This window comes from Python bivittatus, unplaced genomic scaffold, assembly GCF_059951505.1.
Source record: "Python bivittatus isolate LINGU-HERP-01145 unplaced genomic scaffold, Pbiv_v1 ctg000010_np1212, whole genome shotgun sequence".
Lineage (NCBI taxonomy): Eukaryota > Metazoa > Chordata > Lepidosauria > Squamata > Pythonidae > Python > Python bivittatus.
This window is the reverse complement of record NW_028277029.1, coordinates 687,375-704,632: the sequence shown is the minus strand read 5'-3', so window position 1 is coordinate 704,632 and position 17,258 is coordinate 687,375. Positions and strand designations below refer to the sequence as shown.

At 44.5% G+C, this 17,258-nt stretch overlaps 1 protein-coding gene across 1 annotated transcript in view; it reads left to right on the top strand.

Moving 5' to 3' along the window:
• Positions 1-17,258, top strand: part of ANO2 (anoctamin 2) — a 123,940-nt gene that overhangs the window by 59,563 nt on the left and 47,119 nt on the right. The window contains exons 14-15 of the mRNA XM_088142953.1: positions 4,297-4,379; positions 6,487-6,570. Coding sequence (XP_087999079.1) covers positions 4,297-4,379; positions 6,487-6,570 — 167 coding nt within the window. The remainder of the gene's footprint in view (positions 1-4,296; positions 4,380-6,486; positions 6,571-17,258) is intronic.

The window sequence follows — 17,258 nt, the reverse complement described above, 5'->3', positions numbered from 1 at the left end:
TGGCATCGAATATCTGATTCCGATTCTGCTGCTGGCGGTGGGGAGGAGAAGTCGGAAATGAAACGATACCATGCCATAAGTTAGCTACGGTAGCCGTGCAGCTGAGGAAGGAGCAACCAGGCGTCTTCCCTGTTTTGCAAAAGCCAGACGCGTGTGTGTGTGTGTGTGTGTGTGTGTCTAGATCTAATTCTGGCCACGTTGATAGTCAGAGTGCACAAAAATGGAACAGCATGTTCTCCGTGGATGGGTAGGTACTGAGCGTTGTATCCTACCTTCTTTTGTCCCCTTCCAGCAGCAGATAAGCTCAGAGCGCATCTAGCTTTCCTTTCGCCAACCGACATCCCTCCCGCCCTTTACCCAAGGGAAACCGGGGCTGCTTCCCAAAAAGTCTGCTTTGCAACACTGAGGACGCCTGTTCCCCAATGTGCGATAAGGACCTTTAAAGCAAAGAGCGGCGTGTTATGTATGCTCTGCGGCCTTGACTTCGTTTCATTTGCCAGAGGATCATATATAAGTACCTTTCATCTTCCCCCCTTTATTGTGAAAGTGGGGAGCTCACTGTAAACACCAGGAAAGGGAGTTTGCTCAGGTTACCTGATCGAATGTCACATAAGCTTCCTTTAGGAGCCAGGTACTCAGGTTGCAAAGGGGCTGTGCTCACCAAGCAACCTTTACACTGTGCAAGCCAATATTTACTCAGGAAATGTTCGCTCTGCTTTTTTCAGTTAAAGTGACTCTCAGCTAATAATGCGTTATCGCAGAAGACGACAGTGGTGGGGTTTTGTTGTTGTTTAGTTGTGTCTTAGTAAGTTTGTCCTCCTCGCTTTCAGTGAGTTTAAGGATTCAGAGTCACTACAAGCAGAGGGAGGAAGGGAAAAGATGTTTGGGGAAGTATCCTTCAGCCAAACAGCTGCTGAAAAACACTTCCGTTTGACAGACGCCTTTTAATGCTCCGTTGGCGAAGCTTAAGGCCTCGCCCTTCACTAGAGGCGGGCACTGGGGCAAGTCAAGGGTGAGGACTTTGGGGACTCAGCCCTGAGGTGAGTGGGCAACCTGCAAAACCAGGAAACTAGTCGGTGGGGCGATATTTTAGGATGGAGGTAGCCAATACGATGCCAACATGCGTATCCCCTAGTAACCCAACATGTCCCCTGACCCACCTGACTCTTTTTTAAAAAAAAAAACCTTTTAATAAAAAAATGGACCTTCTCTTTTGATTCCTTCTCCTTCCACTTTTACCAAGGCAGCTTGTTGTCTGAACCTGAGAGGCAGTCCGTCCTTTGTGGAGGGAACACGGTGGCTTCCCCTGGCTCAGAGGGGTCCGTGGGGAGCTTATTTTTGAGATAACGCTCTGGGATCATTTCTGCCCAGCATCGAACTTAGCAATCTGCTGGCATGGGGGACGGCCGCTCAACTCCGGATAATAGTTCGTGTCGGTCAACAGAGCGGTAGTCAGCTAGGTCCTTCCCGGCCTCGCTCTGGGGCTGATCTTTGGTTTGCTGGGTGAGCTGCCCCGGCTCCTGGCTGATTTCCAGGCGCAGTTCACGGTGCCGGTCGTCGCCTTTAAAGCCCGGGATGGCACCGGACCAGGTTGTCTGCAGGACTCCACCAGGCCAGCTAGAGGGGGGCGCTCCAGGCCCCTCCCCTTGAATATCGCCCTCCGGGGGAGCCTTTTCCAGGGCCCCTGCTGCCCCCGGAGCAGCCCTGCCCCAGCGCCCCAGCAGGCCTCCGCCCTCCTCGCCTCCCGGAAGGCTGTCAGGAGCTGTCTCTTCCCCCAGGCATGGGGCAGAGTGTGGGATCCTGTGGATGGTTGGTTGGTTGGGGGCATCCCAGGAGGGTGCCTGAGGTGCCTGGGGGGGTTGTCTTTGTTTTTATGGTGCTTTACTATTTCGTGGTGTTACTGTTGTTGTGAGCCACTCAGAGTTGTGGTCTAAGATGGGCAGCCATACAAATAAATAAATGGGTGAGAGCAGACAAACTGAAGCTTAGTCCAGAGCAGGGAAGCAGGGAGATCTGCCGCAGGGGGTGGAAAGGCCACGTGTGCCACTTGGGAGCTCTCCCGTGGAACCTCAGGCGACGGCCACAGGAAGTTGGTGCGTAAGATGCACGTCTCTTTGAGAGAATCTGGCTTGGCCCCCATGCTGACACCCAGGCTGGATGACCGAAGCACGCCTTTAAAGGCAGCTCAGAAACGGGGGACGCGCTCGGGCACACCCCTCCCTGAAGGTGCGCTTGGCTCCCTCCCTCCTTGCCTCTTGCAAGGCAGTTAAAGCTGTACTATTCCAGCACGGTTGTAGCAGACTTTGCTATTTTGCTTATTTTAGTCTTGCCTTATTGTTCTTCGCCCAGAGTCTTCACTGATTGGGGCAGTCTACAAATATTGCAAAACACAAAAATAAAGAAAAATGTGAAGTTCTTGGTGCTCTCTGAGCTTGGGTGTTTGCTTGCAGACGTTTCATTATCCAACTAGGTTTAGCCTCAGACTCATTCGCACTGAGGCTGCTACCTGGTTGGGTAATGAAACATCTGCAGGTAACACCCAAGCTCAGAGAGCACCAAGGACTCCACAGTTCAACCCTGAGCTACAGAGATTCTCTTCTGTTGGAATGAATAACAGTTAAATTAAATAAGCCCAAATCCTTTGAAATTCCGCTGTTATTTAGAGTGTCTTGGTAATGGAACTTTCCTTTTGTGACCCTGAATTCATTTTGATCTCTGGTGCCGATGGCCCCAGTGGCTGAGATTATCACCATTGGCGGAATGAAGCGCTCTGGGTAACCTCCTGAATCTGGAAAGCCCTGGAAGATCACCTGAAGTGGCGTCTTGTAACTCGGTTGGAAGGAACTTCAGCAGGACGGGGAGAGATCTCTGTCCACCGTCCGGCTCTTGAAAGAGCAGCCTGGGATTGACCAGGATGTCGGCATCAGCTCAGGCCAGTTTCTGGAAATTCTCACAAGTCTTTTCCGTGTGCGAGAAGAGCCTCAGCTAACATGCAGCCGGTTGGACCCAGCTTGTGATTAAGTCCTATTGATACCTGAGAGACCCATTTATAGGGCAGGCTCTGGAAACAATATTCTAGTTAAGTTCGGGGAAAGCCTAATCTCTCAAGGCGCGGTTCCCCCCGCCCCGCCCCGCCCCCCGCAAATGCGCATTATTAGAATGAGTCATTCAGGGGAACTGATTGGCAGCTCGTTGAGGAGAAGCAAAAGGAAGGCTGCTTTTCCAACTGCTTGATGAGCATAAGGAAGCCATTACCACGAAGCTTGCTTACGGGTAGCGGCTCAGAGGACTTTGAAAATAGACCAGGGAAAGGCACAGGGGGACAGGAACTATAACCTACAACAAATCCATGTCGAGACTTGTCCGACTGACAGATTCTGGACACAAACCTGTCTGACATGTCCATTACGGGACACTAGCGAGCTTCCTTGGTGCAGCGCATGCTACAAAGACATGGCAGCCAAGTGAACACAGTCCTGCTGGGAAGCATCAGAATTAAATCAAAGTTGTTGAGAGATGTATTTAGGGAGGAATGTGGTAATAAATTCAGCTTTATGGACTTTTTTCAATTCCAAGCAAATACCAGATTGGTTAAAAAAAAAAAAATCTGTACTGTTGAAACACAGCATATATTCCTAGTAGAAATGCATCTCAGAAACGCTTCTTGCTAGAAACAATTCTTAATGGCAGACCTGGGTGTGGACTAACCAAATCCCAGTTAAATATATGTCTGTTGTGCTTTTTCAAGCCCAGGCACCCAAACCATCGAGAGACCTCTGGGAATGGCTGGAAGTAGGCCTGCTTGCTCCACAGGGACATGTATCCTGCCCCCCCCACACACACACACACCCTGTACTTCCAGGCCTCTCTGGGGCCCTCCACAGATTTCGGAACCTTGGGCAGTCCATGGATGGAACTCCCAGGTGTAGAAGTAGCCCCTTCAGTTGGAAGCTCCACGTGCATGGATCGGAGCCCGTGGCAGCATGGTGCTTGGGGGATGGAAGAACGCATGGCTGTGCACGTCTTTTATTCATTGTGTGCACGTGGGTCCAGAGGTGTGAACAAGGATAAAGTAAGGAGGCTGAGAAATCAAGCAAGGGCCCAGACGAAGGCAGCAGGAATCCATCTCTCTCCTGCTGCCAAAAAATACAGGGCGTGGACGGGCCACGCAGCCATCAGGAGTTGAGCTTGGTTCAAGGGAACCTTTACTTTGTTGGTAAGAAACACAATCCTGTTTGGGTATTGCAAATGCAAAGCTCTCTTGCAATGAACAAAACTGGGTTTCTTTCATTTCAGCCACGATGTTTCTTGAAAATTGGAAGCGTTTGCAGATGAGGCTGTGTTACTTCTGGGATCTGACTGGCTTGGAGGAGGAGGAAGTAAGTGCCTTGGAAACCATCCAAACATTTCACGGCTTTTTGCTCACTTGCACCTAGACGTTTATCAATTCAATTGTTCAAATCAATTTGGTGATTTCATTCCCCAAATCAAAGTAATTCAGTTCTTGGAAATGAGCTGTAAATGCAAACACAATTATATTATTGACTTGCAAATTCAAATCAGATTTTGGTTGATCCCTATATCCTGTACCTTGAACTGGCAAGATATTCAATTAGAATAACCAACAATATTGAAAACTAAACTAAGTTTGAATAACACAAAAATAATATACACTTTTTAAAAAAATAATAAAAAACCGTGTAATTAGAAGCTAGAATGGTTTATTCAAAATGAAAACCAGAAAAAGAGTAATTATAACAAGAATGTATAATAGGTCTCAGGAACATAGAGCATACAGAAAGGCAGAGATCGGAATAGTTATGCATTATATTCATATTCTGCCCTATATCCTAAAGTTATCGATAGTGTTCAAAGTGACAAACAGCGACATAAAGCAGCCATGCAAGTATTTAGAACAGCATAGGGAAAAAAATAACAGTTTAAATTTATGTTTAACATGCCTACTTAGATAAAAACCAAAGCAAACCAAAAATGACTCTAAAAGACAAAAGTTCAGGTCTGAGAACTTTTTATATCGCAACAGGACAGACATTTATATCAGACCTTCTTTATATCACAGTAGGACAGACATTTGGTTATTCACATGATCATTCAAATGAAGAAATTAAATTGTGATAAGTGAAATATCAAAGAGGTCAATAAAAAATGAAACGAGCTAAGTGGAACTGGATCTAAAGCCCACCGGTGGAAGAAAACGCTGTAGCAAATCCTGTCTCCTCTATTCTTTTTTAACTCTCTGCTTTGGGTTTTGATTTGTCTTTATCCCTCTTACTTCCGTCATGGCAGAGGGCGAGGGAGGCCACCGCAGCTTCCAGGTGCGGGCTGAGGATGCTCTTCCTCTCCGGCGGCCGCTTTGCAAAAGCCCGCAGGCTCCTTCGCTCCTAGCAGCCGCGGCAGCTCCTGCTGCTTCCGGAGGACAGCCTCGGGCTTTCTGGCCACGCAGGAGAGTGTGATGATCCCAGAAAAGAAGCAGAGAGGGAGGCACAGGGAAGATCCTGGAATAATGGTGCAAGCCGTTGGGGTTTGCAGCGGGGGTTCAGGGACATACGCTCCCAGTAGATTACTTGCAGGTGTTACACTGGCTTTACATTTCAGGGGGTTGAAATTGCACATAGAACTGAGCCCTCTTTTTGGGACCCTCGGAGTGCCCCCTGCCAAGATTGCTGAAGTCTGATGGGACTTTCCTGCTGTTTTGATCAAGGCAAACAGATTAAAATATACACACTCTACATTAGGCGTTTCATGGTTTTAAACCCAAGGAGACTCAGCCCTGTCTGTCTATCTGGTGTTAACTCCTGCACTCTGGGCCGTTGGCTACCCCAAAAATGCCAAGTCTACCTCTTGGCCACTAAAAGTCTGCCCACCTCTGGAATAACTGAAGCAATGCTTTGGTCTCCTGTTGAGGTCAACAGACTTTTGCCGGAGTAAAAAATCCAGGATCTAGCTTTTGTTTCTAGGGTGGGAATTCTCTCTTTTGGGAGCACTTATCCGCTTTTTCTCTCTAGTTTCATCGGTCTGGGGTTGCAATTAAGTGATTTGATTTCATTTGATCCCTTATAGCTTGGCTCCCAAGGGTAACGTCTGTCAGCAGGACCTCCTTAGCTCCAGCATCACAGTGTATACGTGTCTCTGGGTGTAGGTCAAATCCTTATATGGATATTTGGCCTTCCACGACTCTTCGAAACTGTTTATAAGGTGTTTCCTTATGAAAATAATCACACATGAAGTGTTTGCTTGAAATGTGCTCTTCGACCCTTTCTGCTACCCAAATACACCAAGGAGCATATAAAAACTGGCTTCTTTCTCCATTTAGGCAATCATAACTCTTATGTCACAAGCCCCTCTTACCAATATTCTTGCTCACGTTCAGATCTGTAGGAGCCAAGATCTAAGTAGCATCTGGATGGTTTTTATGTGGCTTGTTGCTCAGATGTTAAATTTGCTCCACATTTTTATTTGGTTTAGGAACACCCCAGGCCAGAATACGAAACAAAATTATTGCAGAAGAAATCCAGAACTGAAAATACCAAAATCGTGAGTCAGGATGAGGTAGGACACCAAAGTTTCTGTCACACTTTTTATTCCCACACTTGTTTTATGTTTATATTAGGGCTGTAAGCTGTAATAAAACATGGTGTAATATGTATAACTACAATCTGTTTGACTAACATTTTACTAATAATTCTTAATAAAACAAATATGGATGGGTTAAGAGTTAAAGAACTTTTAAAGTCTTTGGGGCGATTGTAATTCTGACGTTCTTGTAATTGTGAAATAATCACAGCACCTTCTGATCTGTATGTTCCTTTCCTTTTAAAAGAAAAAAAAAAACTGTTGGATTTTCAATGGGATGGACACTTATTTACATTTATTTCAAGTTAATTGACTGAGCAATACACAGGGGAAGCGCTTGGCCAGTTAAAGCCAAAGGGGATCAGTCTCACAGGATCTGAGCGAAGGATCCTTGAGGATTCAGTCTGGTTCACACTTTAACTGACCTAATTCACATTTCCTGCATTAAGCAGCAATTCTCCATAGTTTATGATACATTTATTGCCTAAAAAAAAATGTGCCAAGATGCATGTAAAAGTACATATTTTCAAGTTAAAATTGAGGAAAATTAAGCTGTGGCTTGGAAGGTTTCACACAAAACTATCTTGTGAGTCATTTGTGCCCCTCCCTGGACTAGGAGACTGAAAGGTCACTCATGCTTTGGTCACCTCCCACGTGGACTATTACATTGCACTGAAGTTGGGACTGCCCTTGAAAACCATTCAGCAGCTGCAGCTGGTCCAGAATGGAGCAGGATAGGCAATTGTGGGTGTATCTCATTGTGCCCTTGTAAGACCTTTGCTCCATGATCTACACTGGTTACTGGTAGGGTGTTGTTCTGGGTGCTGTTACTGCCTATAAAGCCTTTCATGGTGTAGGGCCTGGTTATCTAAGGAACGATCTGTCTTCTGTGATGTCTGCCCATCCTGTACAATTGGGCGGAGTTGACATGCTTCAGGTCCCCTCCATTAAGCAATGTCATCTGACAAGACGTTGGACGTGTGCATTCTCTCTTGCAGCCCCCGCCCTCTGGAACAACGTACCCCCTGAGATCCCTCTGGCCCCCATTCTGACCATGTTTAAAACTTGGCTCTGCCCCCAGGCCTCAGGCCAGACTGGGTGAATGACTTAGTCCTGGGGAAGTAGAAAGCATGGGAAGGAGACTCAGAACAGCCTGGCTTTGACCCTGTGGTCCTTAAAAAGGGGCAGTGGGCAGGATTCTGTTAACAGACCCTGCATGATAAACTAGCATTCCTGGAATCTCCGTGGTGTCTGTTTCTTGGCTGATGCCACCGCCCTTCTTCCAGCCCAAATGGACTTATAGAGTCCTCAAAGCAGCAGGACTTGATGGAGCCTCTCTGAATCCTTCGCAAGGCAGCAAGCCCAGGATCCTGGGAGCATCACCAGGGAAAGATGAGGGCGTAAGCAAGGGGTTTATGGTGTCCAGCATACCTCCACACTGATATCTTTCTGTCTGTTAGTGAGGCTTTTCTTGCCACCAAAGCAGGAGGGGTGCAGTGCTCCGGAGGGCGTTGGCATGACTTTACATTACACATTTGATCCCTTTGACATTTCCTGGCGTAGATGGATGGCTGGTACCTTAAACTCTTCATCATTTGGTCACCACAGCTGCCAGCTGTGATGTGATCAAGGAGTTGCAATCATTTGTCACAGATGCCAGATCAGAAACCCACTTCACATCGCTTAGGTCAGAGAGGAGTTTCCCTTGCTGTCCGTGAATCTTGATATTTCAGCTCAAAGTTCATAGAAACGTTGGAAGAGCTGATCTCGAGCCAGCCCACTTGCACTAAAATAGTGCACTAAATTTCTGTAGGTCACTTTCAGGTCTTTTGGTAACTTCTTGAATTGCCATTTGTACGGTTTTCTGCTTTTTATAAAGTTAACTCTTCACAGCTGTAGGCACTGGTATCTCTGGGTAGATTACACTCCAGCATATTAGCACCTGTGAAGAATCCATGACAGACAATTGCGGTGCAAATGCCCTTTGTAATCAAATCATGAAAAGGAGATCATCAGCTGCAAGGCCGCTCGGTTTATATAGTGATAAGGTCTGTCAGGTATTGTTGACAACGCTTTGACAAATCTGTCTTCACCTCTATTACTTACAAAGGCAACCAAACCTCTCTTGTCATACATGGAGGTATAATTGTGCAGTAAAGATTGCTAATTGAGCAGTATCTCATAGGTCTATAGAGTGGTGCCATGTCACAGTGAGACTGGCTCTAGTTGGGCAAGACATGCTCCCATTACCAAAAAGACTCTGTTTCTCTGTGGTCAACAGCACAGCCATACCTGGGACACTCCTGGATAAATTCACCATCTGCGCATGGTCTGAGTTCTTTAGCAGGAAGTTCACATCGATGGTAACCTGCTTGCACAACCTTAGTTTATTCCTGAGTTGCTCTAATGAATGGAAATAGGAACAAATAGTGGCTGCTTTGTTAGAATGGAGGCAGCATGGAGAGGCTGAACACAAATTGTTGATCCTACACATTGAACGTACACAATGTAGCAGTAGGAGATTTTAATTACCCAAACTCTGCCGAGCATGGAAAATGTCCAGGAAATTTTTGATCTGTCAGGCTAACAACGTCCTCCTTCAAAGGGCAGAGGAAGGTCCAAGAGCATTAGCTATCCTTGAGTTGACATTGTAGGAGGAGAGCCGTGTTAGTCTATGGTGGCAAAACATCAGGAGGAGTCTGGCAGCACCTTTTCCAACTACTTTTATTAAAAGGCAGAAGCTTTCATGAGCTGCAGCCCCCTTGATTAGATGCAGGTTGTGAGAAGAAGGCAAGAGGCAGACAGAGAGGGAGAAAGAGAGAGAGAGAGAAGTGGCAGAGGAAAATGTGGGGGCGAATGGGTGGGAAATGGTGGGGAGACAGCACGGGAGAAGCATCTCCTTCCCTCACCACAACCGCTCACACTCCTTCCCAAGAGACAGAAGCGATTTTTAGAGCTTCAGCTGTCCCAAATTCTTTCTCAAGACATGTGGCAGCCTGTTGAGGTGAGGACCTACATTATTAATTCATTGATTCTATAATGAATATCCTTTTTCCACCAGAACTAGTGTTCAAGAAAGCTAATGATATGATCAGATGAAAACAGAATTACAATTAAACTAACTAGTTCCCTAGAACATGTCATAGATTCCCCTGTAGCGTATTGATGTAGCAGACAAATTTTGGAAAGATTTTATTGAAAGTGAGGAGTTTGCAAACGACGGTGCCATGCATGGTGTTGCCAATAAATTCCATCCTAAGAAAAAATTGAGAGGAATTTGGAGATAGCCATGCATCTGGTAAGCGCCAGTAGAAGCTTCCTGCTGCACCACAACTAGCAAACCTTCTGGGAGCAGGGAACGCTTACCGCATCCCCCAGCCATTCGTGAAGTTCACTTAGTAAAGTTTAACAGTTTGGAAGGTATGAAGCAAACTACTGGAAGAATTTTATCAGATGTCAAAACAGTTTCAGAGAAGACTCAGGAGGGCGTTCTAAGTCTGCGGCATAGGAAGTTACAAACGTTGTAATGCTGTGGAGGAGTGTTGTTCCATACTAAGGAAGGACGTGATTCTCTCTCTGGATTGAGGTTTCACCATAAAAGGCAAGGAAAGTACAGCTGAGCAAAACGTATGGGGCATTACATTATCTTTGCAAGTGCTCAGACTGTCACGGTGCATTAAAAATATACCGATTGGAATATGGTTGTCATGCATGTATAACCCTTGGCAGATGTTCTAAGGAAGTGGATTAGCCTACCTTCTTCTATACAACAGATTTTTGTATTTTGAGAAATGTATTTCTTATTTAACAAATTGATATAGCCACCCGTCAGCCCAAGAAACTTCCAACTCAGAAGGCCTATTTACTATCCACAATCTGAGATTCAATCTGCACAATTTTAGGTACCCTGGAGGGATTTATAGGAAGGTTATTGGACAGGTTTGTGCAACCTGTTCACTTTTTGGGTGAACCTGGTTTAGGTAATGTTGTGTCTGGACTTGTTCAGTCATAGCGCTCCGTAGGAAAAGCAAAATAGCGAAGGACGTAAAGTCTCTCTCTTTTGCTTACAATTAGCTCAGCTGTTGCTTACAATGCCATCTTCTCTCCCAACTGATTGAATAAAGAGGCAGTGGTCATTGCAGTTCCCACTCATGCTACTGGTGAGGGTTGCTCCAGAGCATGAGCAAGTCTGAAGACGATGGGGTCAGGTGGGATCATTCACATGTTTCTTCCTCCTGCACAGAAGTAGGCAAAGTTTGCATACAACACGTATCAACTGCCCACAACATGGCTGATATTCAGTGGCTATGGGATTTATACTCCAAAATACCTGGAGCTGAAATAAATAGGTATCTGATAAAACTGGCTAATTAGGATAATTTTATGATTGTTGGGCCCTTCTAATTACCATGGTACAACCTTAAAACTGCCTTACTTACTGAGAATGAACTAGACTTGTCAATAAATTTCATGTAGAGTGATCACTCCAATGTGTTAAAACTTAGTAGGCCATAATCTGTCATTCCACTGCTATGACATCTGTTCTAAAATGCCTGCATTCGCTTCCAATATATTTTGGAATTCAGTTTGGGGTAAACTTGTAAAGCCTAAAATGCCTAGGAATTGGGTTCATTGTAGAGCCAACGATTTCTTCATATTTTTGCACAGAATTGAACATCTGTAGTGCAGTCCCTCCAACTGGGTGCTGAGTAAGGACAAATGTGAAGCAAGTGAAGAGTCAGGCCTTTTAGTATGAACAAACAAGAACTTTCATCTTTTCACTGACATGTTAAAGCATTCTTATCATCTCAAGACATGAAAGTTGTCTGTCTAGTCATGACAGCTGTATGTTTTGTCTATTAGATTTTTCTGAATTTTATTTTTGTTTCTATCTGCTGATTTAATGTTGTTAGCCCAAAATGGTCAGCTAGTCAGCAAAACTGATTTGCAAATGATCGACTTTCTCCATCGACTTTCTCCATTCAACACTTTGAATCCATTTCCGTGTTCTAGATGTTCACCATTTATCTATAATTTGAAATTGTTCCTAACAACATAATTACCTTGGTCTTTAATACATTTGTTTTCAGATCCATACATCTCATTGGGTCATATAATCTGTCTAATCATTCGAGTTCTCACCTAACAATGTAGATCCTCTGCATATGAAAGTGCAGAGGGACTCAAGTCCCCAACCCACATACCCCTGCGTAGGCCTTCAAGATAGTCCAGGTCAAGAAACGGACACACAAGGATTCCAGGAATGCTGCTTTAGTGTTGTAGGGTCTATTAACAGTCACTTGAAAGCCTGTTCAAAACTTTTTAATGACAAAAAGGTCAAGGTGTGGCTGCTATGTGCCTCTTTCTCACGCTTTCTACTTTCCCAGGGCTGAGTAACTGTTTCTCTTCTCCCTCCTCTTTCTCAAGGCCAAAGGTAAAATCTTCTATACCCGTATGCATTCTGTATACATTTATCCAAAAATATATTTAAAAACCAAGAGGGACACCACATATCCTTGCCTTACTCTCTGCTCAGTGCTGAACCCTGCACTAAGCGTTGCCTTCTCACCACTCTTATCACACTCCACCACCAATTTCTATTCCATATTCATGCAAAACATTCCATAATTCAAACCTAATCCATTGGCCATATACATTCTCCAAATCAACATGTGAGAAACTGTCTTTCTCATATTTATTCATTGAGGAAATTTGAGAGGCCTCTTTAAATTACTGGCAATTAAGCCAATCTTCATTATTTTCCACTGATTTGCATTGTCCCTAATGCAGTTTTTAGGTTGCTACAAAATTTTGATGACAAAGCATAACTTCATTGCTTATTTAAAAGGGTTAAACTGTTAGAACCTTCACTCCTAGAAATAAAAACATCCTATAGCAACATAAACAATTTAAAAAAGAGCACCAAGCATCAGATAAGATCAGATTATTTGTTTATACATTAGATATTTGCTCTGATAATTAAATTTGTAGTGTCTTTCACTGAATACAAAGAAAGCCTTGGATACACCAGTTTAATTTGTTGGCTAAATATGGATTTTCTTCTCCATTAATTTAGTTAAAGTATCTCATTCGAATCCAATAGCCAAGGTTTTTTTTTACATGTCAGGTTGCTTCATAGTGTCTGTTGACTATCTACTCTTATATTTAATTTGCATTTGGAATCCGTGGCTTATTGGACCCAATGATTGAAGAACATTTGAGGTTTTAATATGGCAGGTATTGAACACAAACTGTTGTTATAGGCTGATGATAGGCCCCTGTCTTCCTGATGATTATTTGTATTCTTTATCAAAAATTATGGACTCAGTAGAACAGTTTAGTAAGCTTTCAGGCTATTCACTCAACTGGAAGAAGTCTAATATATTTCCTATAAACCATATGGTATTTGTAGGAATCTGTAAAGTTTGAAGTTTTAAATATAGTTTGACTATCCTAGGAAGATCTCTTTATTGGCAAACATTTCCAAGCATTTAATTTGAGATGTTGATGTTAATGTTAAACCATTAATTGATGGTTTAAAATGCCTTAATCTTGGGGGAAGAAGGGTTCCCCCCCCAAAAAAAATGAATGTCACTCCTAGAGATGGACTGATTGATTTGGAGGGAACCCATGTCAATACCCACTACATTTATTTAAACAAATTAATAGGATTCTGAGCAAGTTTTTAGGGGATGGGTAGGCCCCTAGGTGTTCTCTTTTCAAACTGTGATTTCATATGAAGAAGGGGCTTTTAACTTCCCAGATTTTCAGCTTTATCATTAGCCTATTTGGGGAATTTAAGTGATTCTTCTCAAAAAAATTTGTGGGTATAATTAGAAAGGAATTATTTGTCCCCTTTGCCATCTTGGCTATAGTACTACTCAAAAGTTAGTTGTCTTTCCTGCATTAAAGGCAGAAAGATATATTTGAGTGTTGTTGGAAGTTTAGATTTGATTCCCAAGAGAAACTGATATTCTGGGATAGCCACAATTTGAGAATTGCAGAATTCTTTTTTTTCTGGAATCGATGGGCAAAACAGTACCTTAGATAAGCTTATTTTTCATCAGCTTTTAGGACTGCCGCAAGAATTTTCATTGCCTATAACTACTGAATGGCAATATAATCAGTTAAAGCATCTTTTGACTATACCATTTGATCTGGACTTGTTAATGGCCCCTGAAGCCCTTTGATCATTCTAAACCTACATTTTCTTTTTAAAGATGGCATTGACTGCGTGTTGCTTTGTAATCTGAGTCACCTCTGTGAGTTTCATAAAACAGGTGATGCTGCTGCAGTTAATAACAGCATTTTAGCCGTTGCAATAGAGCTGAAGTGAATAAAAGGCTTTGCCATTAAGGTAATGATCTTCATGCTGCTGTAAATATTTTATCTGCTGTATTGAATGTGGGGAAAAGAACTTGTCGGGGGAAAGAAGCAAATACAGATAGGTAAATGGTGATTTATCCCCAGAACAGGGCCCTAAAGGTGCTAATATTTCAGAAGAAAGATTTTGCTAAAATTGGAGAGCTGAAACATTTATAGCGAATGCCTGAGGTGAAGCTGCAGAACAGAATAATTACAAACAATTATCTGTGCCTGGGAAGAGAGGACAAGTAACAAGGAACTATTCTGAAAAGACTTGGATGGACACCCATAATTCCAGTAAGAGCCTTTCTGTTAAAAACAATACCATTTTTATGCCCCGGTTTATAAACAGAAACATTCTTAGGTGCCATTCACCAACACAAGGACACTAAGTGAATAGCACCCCTCTTTTCCAAGGAGCCGATGCACAACTTGTGTGTGTGCTGAGAACCGGTTTTTGCCACCAACCCTGTCAGGCTCGTGTCTGCTTTGCGGCTCCTCCCTCGTTCCTCCATTCTTCTGCATCCTACAGAGCCCAGAAACACCCAACAAACACTGATAGATACAGCATCAGTTTAGAAAGCGGGGGGGGGGGGGGGGGGAGGTTTACTTTCAAAGTCATCTGATAGTGACATTGCTTCCATTGTGATGTCGTGACACGAATTATGCAGTCGGTATAATTTGTGTCAATTGCATGATAATGTCATGGGGTATGTGATACGACTTGCTCCTCATGTGCCCTGAAGGTTCCCATGGTTACTTTTCTGCGGGTTAACTATGGGATGGAAGAGTCCATTGAGTGAAACTGCTTTGCTGGGGCTGTAATGGGCTGTGAGAATAACCTTGGGAGGCTGGAGGAGGCGGCGCAGCCGAGGCAAGGAAGCCTTCCAGACAGAGGAAGGACAATTCACCACCACCTTGGGCCATGCATTCTTCTGCCCAAGAGAGCATTGCCAGCCCAGAATTGCTCCTTGAGCGGCATCAGAGGATCTGGCAATGGACGTTTCCCATCCTGCCGTCCATCAGAGCAGGAATCCAACTTAAAGCCTCCCTGATCGAGGGCTTGAACCCATCCAGGGATAGGAAGCCAACCACTTCTCTCGGTCAGGGTCCTACTTTCAACCTCTCCTTAACTTCCTTCCTTCCTAAAATGGAGACCTAAATCTGCCTCCCTGTAACTTAAAGTTCATTATCCTAAACTGGGCCGATGCAGAACAGAGGGGAGCTCTTTTTCAGTTCTCCAGATTCCTCGAGATCATTTCAAAATTAACTTCTACCTTCTAGTTCATAAAGTATCCCCACCAGTTTTGTGCCATTTACCCCTTAGTTGGTGATAAATGTGTTGGAGAGTGCTGAGTTCAGGACCAAATCTTGACCCTTGACATAACACATGCTTCCAGTTTGGTGAGCCAAACTTGCTCAAATTGAGATATATCATGCCCTCAGCATTCTCACAATATATGCTTGGTTTTCCAGTCTAAAAATGAAATAAGATTAATCCGACATGTGCATGTTGACAGACTTAATTGCACGGTTTCCGGATCAATTGCTGTTTGATGTTGTTTGGACTATTCTGATCTATTAAGCTCAGACCGGCTGGTCTGCGATTTCTCAAAGCTTCCTTTCTGACCTTTTTAAAGTTGGGGGGGAAGTGGGCCCTCCTCAGTCCCCTGGCACATAGCCCTTGCCCCACGTGCTCTCCAAGCTAATGGATAAAAGTTCTGTCTGGCCATCAGAAAGTTACTTCATGACCCCATGATGTAAATCACCTTGCCTTGAAGATTTGAACGCATTGAAGGGAATGAGATACTCCCAGACCATTTATGGGCCTCAGGCTGAAATTCTTCCCTTCCTTCTTCCCTTCACAATTGCCTAGAGCAACGGGTATCTCTTGTTAGGCTCCACTGAGCCCAAAGGAGTTGAATAATTGGTTGTTTTTGTCGCCTGTTCATTAGTTCATCCTGAGCTTTGGCCTTCCTGAAGCTGTCTTTATAATTCTGAACTGTCTATATATATTGTATTTATTTGCTATCCCTAGATGTATCCTTACTGATTTTCTGATCATTACTCAGCTTTTAATGTGGTCACAATCATTCCTATTGTGGATTTCTATGTTTTCTTCTTGGGATTGTCTGCAATTCCCTGACAAGGATGTGAGAGAGCTCACTCTTCTGTGAGAGTGTCATCAGTTCTGTATCCTGGGTTGATTCAGCCAGAAATCAGAGCCTTTCCAGCAGGCTTTACTCCTGGTAGGTCCATATCACTAATATTGCAAAACCACAGTGCAGTCAGATCCTCCCAGAAGGGTGGAAATGACTTATATTGACTGGATCTCATGGCACAACTTTGTCCACCCTTGATTATAAGGTCTCCACTGGTCTTCCTCCCTCACTTGGCCCTTTGTCCTTTGGCCCTGGGAGCCTCTGGTTCACCGGGGGAGAAAGAAAATATAGCATCTCCTGCAGCTTTGTAAGACGCTGGTCCTCATTGTAATGGATAGCTTACAATCCCATTCCTTCCTGAAGATTTAACCACTGTTCAGTAAAGGTGAGGGTGCCCTTGAGTTGAGTCTCTTGGTCAAATGCTAGCCAGGTTTGACCCTGCTTTAGTTTCTGAGATCAGCCAAAACCAGATAGCTGCTGTCACGGCTGATGCAGTTCGATAAAACCCAAACCCCTGTCTTTGAACTCTGTCCCCACTCTTTTAGTTCAGGGGTTCACAATCTGCTGATCAAGGGTCAGTGCAGCTTTCCAAAACTGCAGCCCTCGGAGCCTTCTCCAAAAATCGTCACATATGAGCCCCGTCCCCGGCGATCAGCCCGAAAACGCGCCTTTTCCTCCTTCCTGCGCCCGGAAATGCTCGTTCCTGGGCTCAGAGCGCCCAAATCCCCGGTCAGGGTCCGCAGCCCGTCATTTGCCTCGCACGACCCGCCTGCCGCCCTCGGCGGCCTTCTGTAAACCGGCCGCAGGGCTGGAGCCTCTGCGGAGAGAGACCGGCCGCTCTTTGCTCTTCGGGGCAGGATGATGGTTTGGGGGGTACCCGGGACTGTAGTGAGGAGCAGCTGCCGGGGGAGTGGTGAGCAGCCACTGGAGAGTTGGGGCCGACGGAGGAATAGAAAGACGGGAAGAGGGGTAGCTCTGTCTAACGGACAGGTTATCCATCAAATCTTACTGAGGAAAAGCCGATATACGTAGCTATTCTAGAGAAGGGGCCGTGGTTGGGAAAGAACATTTGTTTATCGTGTCTCTTGGACGTGTGGTTTGTTCTTGGGAGTGTTTGTCTCTAACAACTTTTCTAAT